The sequence below is a fragment of the Pygoscelis adeliae genome, unplaced genomic scaffold (assembly GCF_000699105.1).
Source record: "Pygoscelis adeliae isolate BGI_AS28 unplaced genomic scaffold, ASM69910v1 Scaffold106, whole genome shotgun sequence".
In the NCBI taxonomy this organism is placed as follows: Eukaryota; Metazoa; Chordata; class Aves; order Sphenisciformes; family Spheniscidae; genus Pygoscelis; species Pygoscelis adeliae.
In genome coordinates this window covers 2,795,675-2,800,089 of record NW_008824939.1, presented here as the reverse complement: position 1 = coordinate 2,800,089, position 4,415 = coordinate 2,795,675, and the positions used below count along the sequence as shown (strand labels likewise).

The 4,415-nt window shown below is 36.3% G+C and overlaps 1 protein-coding gene across 1 annotated transcript in view; it reads left to right on the top strand.

The window, feature by feature from the left end:
• SCN1A (sodium channel, voltage-gated, type I, alpha subunit) overlaps window positions 1-4,415 on the top strand; it is a 74,535-nt gene that overhangs the window by 20,907 nt on the left and 49,213 nt on the right. The window contains 5 exon segments of the mRNA XM_009325401.1: window positions 126-189; window positions 808-949; window positions 1,105-1,311; window positions 1,797-2,102; window positions 2,833-3,319. Coding sequence (XP_009323676.1) covers window positions 126-189; window positions 808-949; window positions 1,105-1,311; window positions 1,797-2,102; window positions 2,833-3,319 — 1,206 coding nt within the window.

Genomic DNA, 4,415 nt, shown 5'->3' with positions numbered 1-4,415 from the left:
CTTGTTTAAAATTGCATCTGAAATCACCTTAACACTTCTAGAGCGGGACTAGTTACTTCATAGAGCTGTAAGAAAACTTGCATATTCAGAATTTTATAATTTTAAAAAAATTCTTTTCTAAACAGGTCATTTTTATTTTCTGGAAGGGCAAAACGATGCTCTGCTTTGCGGAAATAGTTCTGATGCTGGGTAAGACCAAATTTCATCATATTATTGCACCATGTACAAATTAGATCCATGTTCTTTAGATGTGCAGTTGGCCATGGGCTATATTTTGAGTGACCACTTTCTTTCACATAAGAAATACTAGGATTTTACACTGGACTGAGGATTTGGGTTCCTGGTCAGAGCTCAGTGGATTGGTTAGATGAGCTTAGTCTTTGCATGAATGAATCAGTAATTTGGTGTTAGTGTAGCTCCTGCCTGGATGAGAAGTAACAGACATAGCAGCTGGAAGACACGTGTTATTCTGCGGTTCCAGCTGCACATGTGAGTACTAACAGGCTCAGACAGTAGAAAACACTGACATTGACATTAATGTTACAACACAAATAATTAAAGAAATTATTTGGAGTATTATGTTTTAGAAGCTTAGATTAAACTTTTGACACTAATTTTTATATGTCTTTCCTGCTTAATTTTTCTAGTGTCCTTTAAAATAATTTTCTATTAAAAATCACAACTGCTATTATTTCTAGTCTGAATAACTAAACGAAAATTCACTTTTTAGTCCTAATTTTCTCCTGGACATTCCAAGTGATAATATTAAAATAACTATATAAGATAACACCCAGTTTGTCTTTGCAGGCAGTGCCCAGAAGGATATACATGCGTGAAAGCTGGTAGAAACCCCAATTATGGCTACACGAGTTTTGACACCTTCAGCTGGGCTTTCTTGTCACTATTTCGGTTGATGACTCAAGACTTCTGGGAAAACCTTTATCAATTGGTGAGAATTTTTTAACGCAAAATAGGCTAAATATATTTGTACCAATAATGCAAGAGGCCTAAAACCAATTTTCTTATGTTATCTTAACTTTAACAGTATGAAAAACAGCACTTTTGTTAACCTATTCTTGCTTATGAAGGTATTCTTATTTCCAGACACTGCGTGCTGCTGGGAAAACATACATGATATTTTTTGTTCTGGTGATTTTTCTGGGTTCTTTCTACCTGATCAACTTGATCTTGGCTGTGGTCGCCATGGCCTATGAAGAACAGAATCAAGCAACCATGGAAGAAGCAGAGCAGAAAGAGGCAGAATTTCAACAGATGCTGGAACAACTGAAGAAGCAACAAGAAGCAGCTCAGGTATAATTTATGCTGTAGTAACGCAGAAGTGTATGGAAGTAATTTTACTAGAGGTATTCACCCTCTGCTTTCTGAATTTGGAGTTACAAAACACCCTGTTGGGCTTTCAACAACAGAGCTAGCTCAGAGATTTTCTATTCTGCACTAAAGACATTGTACTGTGAACGAACCAGCCATAATCAAGAAGGAATAGTCAAAACTAGGTATACGTTATTCATTATGTTTTTCTTAGTCTAGTGTCATTAATACAGTCTGTTAGACTTCTGCATTTAAAAACTACTCATGAAAGATGGAAGAAGGCTATGACCAACAAATATCTTGAGTCAAGTGAGTAATAAAAATTAGAAGAAAACTAGGGAGAGGATATCCTATGGAAAGTATTAAGATCCAAGGCGTTTGGACTAGCAATTCTGTATAAGTAAATTTAACAAAAACATGATGTCGTGGTTTGCTCAGTGACACAAATTCATTCTGCAAAATGGCAGGCAGCAGCAGTGGCAGCAGCAGCAGTAACAGCATCCGCGGAGTCCAGGGAGCCCAGTGCTGGGGGAGAAGCAGAAGGGCTCTCAGAAAGTTCCTCAGAGGCATCAAAATTGAGCTCAAAGAGTGCAAAAGAGAGGAGAAATAGAAGGAAAAAAAGAAAACAGAAAGAACAATCTGGAGGAGAGGAAAAAGATGAAGATGAATTTCACAAGTCTGAATCAGAAGACAGCATCAGAAGGAAAGGTTTCCGATTATCTATTGAAGGCAATAGATTGACATATGAAAAGAAGTATTCTTCTCCACATCAGGTATTGCATATAGTTATTTTTATTAGAAGCATACATTTAAAACATCATGGGCTGTTACAAAACTACTTTAATCTTTCTGGTACTGTAATATGACCCTACTGCCTAAAGAAAGGAAACACTGAGATTTTCATTAAACTTTATTATTGTTGCTAGTGCTCGAGGGAAAGTGCTGTAGCTGCTAGATTGTCTTGTAAAAACCACAGAGAATTAAATGTAACCTCATATCTCTATTCTTGTAATAGGATTGTTTAAAAATCATATTAAAATATTCTCTGATTGATTCGGGGGGGGCAGGGTGATTATATATTATCTAGACTTATTAAAATTCTACAGTATTTTTCCATTATGATAGCCTCATATTTTCCTCCTGCTTCAATGATGTTTGGAGGTTGGTTCAATATGTGCAGGATCCTGCATACATGAAAGAATGTGCATATATAGACTCCCTTTTTTGCTTGATGGGTATTGTGCAAGTACTCTACTCCGCAACTCTAACTGACGTTAGGAGAAAAGAGTGCTCAAAATTGGTTTTGTCTTAAGAATCCATGAACAGTGGTATTTCTATCTGCAAAATATAAATATACTGAAATACATAAAAAAATTTCACAGCAGCATTTAGCTTCTGGGAAACATGGTTACTCTCATATAAGAAAAAAATACCCTATGCTATCCTAATAACTGCTAAGTTTGAAGGTTTCAGCTAATAATCACAGATTTTGTTTGCCTGCAGTCTTTGCTGAGCATTCGAGGCTCCCTATTTTCTCCAAGGCGCAACAGCAGAACAAGTCTTTTCAGCTTCAGAGGTCGAGCAAAGGATATAGGATCAGAAAATGACTTTGCTGATGATGAGCACAGCACTTTTGAAGACAATGATAGCCGAAGAGATTCTCTCTTTGTGCCGCGCAGACACGGTGAACGGCGCAACAGTAACATTAGTCAGGCCAGTAGGTCATCCAGGATGCTGGCAGTGTTTCCAGTGAATGGGAAGATGCACAGCACTGTGGATTGCAATGGGGTGGTTTCCCTGGTTGGTGGACCATCTGTTCCTACATCGCCTGTTGGACAGCTTCTGCCAGAGGTGATAATAGATAAACCAGCTACTGATGACAATGTAAGAAAGTTTTAAATAGCTTAGGCATCGTGGCCTTTTCTTACTGCACCAGCCAGTGTTTTCTACAGAATGGAACCCTTGGCAATGCTTCCTGGTTTGTCAAGCTGTGAATGCTCCTGCATCTTGTAAAATCTTTAATAAATAAAACAGCTAAGATAATAGGCTGGCAACCTAAGCATTTACTTACAAATATTCTCATAACTAAAAAATGCAATTTGCAGTTTCCAAGTAATAAAATATTAACTTACACATTCATAAAAGCACTATGCTTTACTGTATTACTGTGCTATACCTTACTTTTGCTGATCTAAAGGTCCATCTGGCTATGGTATGCAAAATCATAGTTACTATACAATTGAAAATGATATACAAAAATGTTAGCATATAACTGCAATCAATATGACGCTGCTATTACCACTTTATCAAAATTAGTGTTATTACTTAATTTTGATAACATTCTTCCTTATCAGCCCCGTTAAAAATGTAAGGAAGTTGTCAATTCTTTATTATCAGTTACTTTTCATTCCTATTTATTTTCCATCCGTTGCTGGTGGAGTTCTGTAGTGTAGATAACAAACAGTTCATTGGAAGATCACATTTCAATACATACTTCCAAAAATACAAATTGGCACATATTGCTGCCATTCTCTTACCATATACAAGATAAGAGAAGATGTCTCAAAAAAATTTCTTGCTTAGTTCAAAGTTGTCTACTCACATTACTAAAAAAATACTAGCATGAGGAAGCATGAGGAAGTCAGACTTTTCTTACTTGTTCCAGTTTGCCTAGGGGAAAAGACTATTACAAAACCCAGAATATTCTGTCAGCAGGAGCAAGGACAAAAATTACAGTTTGCAAAAATTTTGTGCAATATTTTGAACTCAATCCTTTTCCATTTGTTTAAATCATTTTTCCTAGCTTGAAGGAAAGAAATGCAAAACTTAAGTAAATAAACTGTCTCTGAGTCTTGAACAGTAGGTAACTATCGCCTCATATCTTTTAAAAAAAAGATACTAAAAAGTAATAAAAGTCTGACATGATAAAAATTGAAGTGCACGAAGCACGTATCCAAGCTAAGACATTAATAACAGGGTTCTATATAGTATTTGCTTATCTTATTACTCCAACATGGTTTCACCTATTACTCTTCTCTGTATAGGGCACCACTACAGAAACAGAAATGAGGAAGAGAATATCAAGC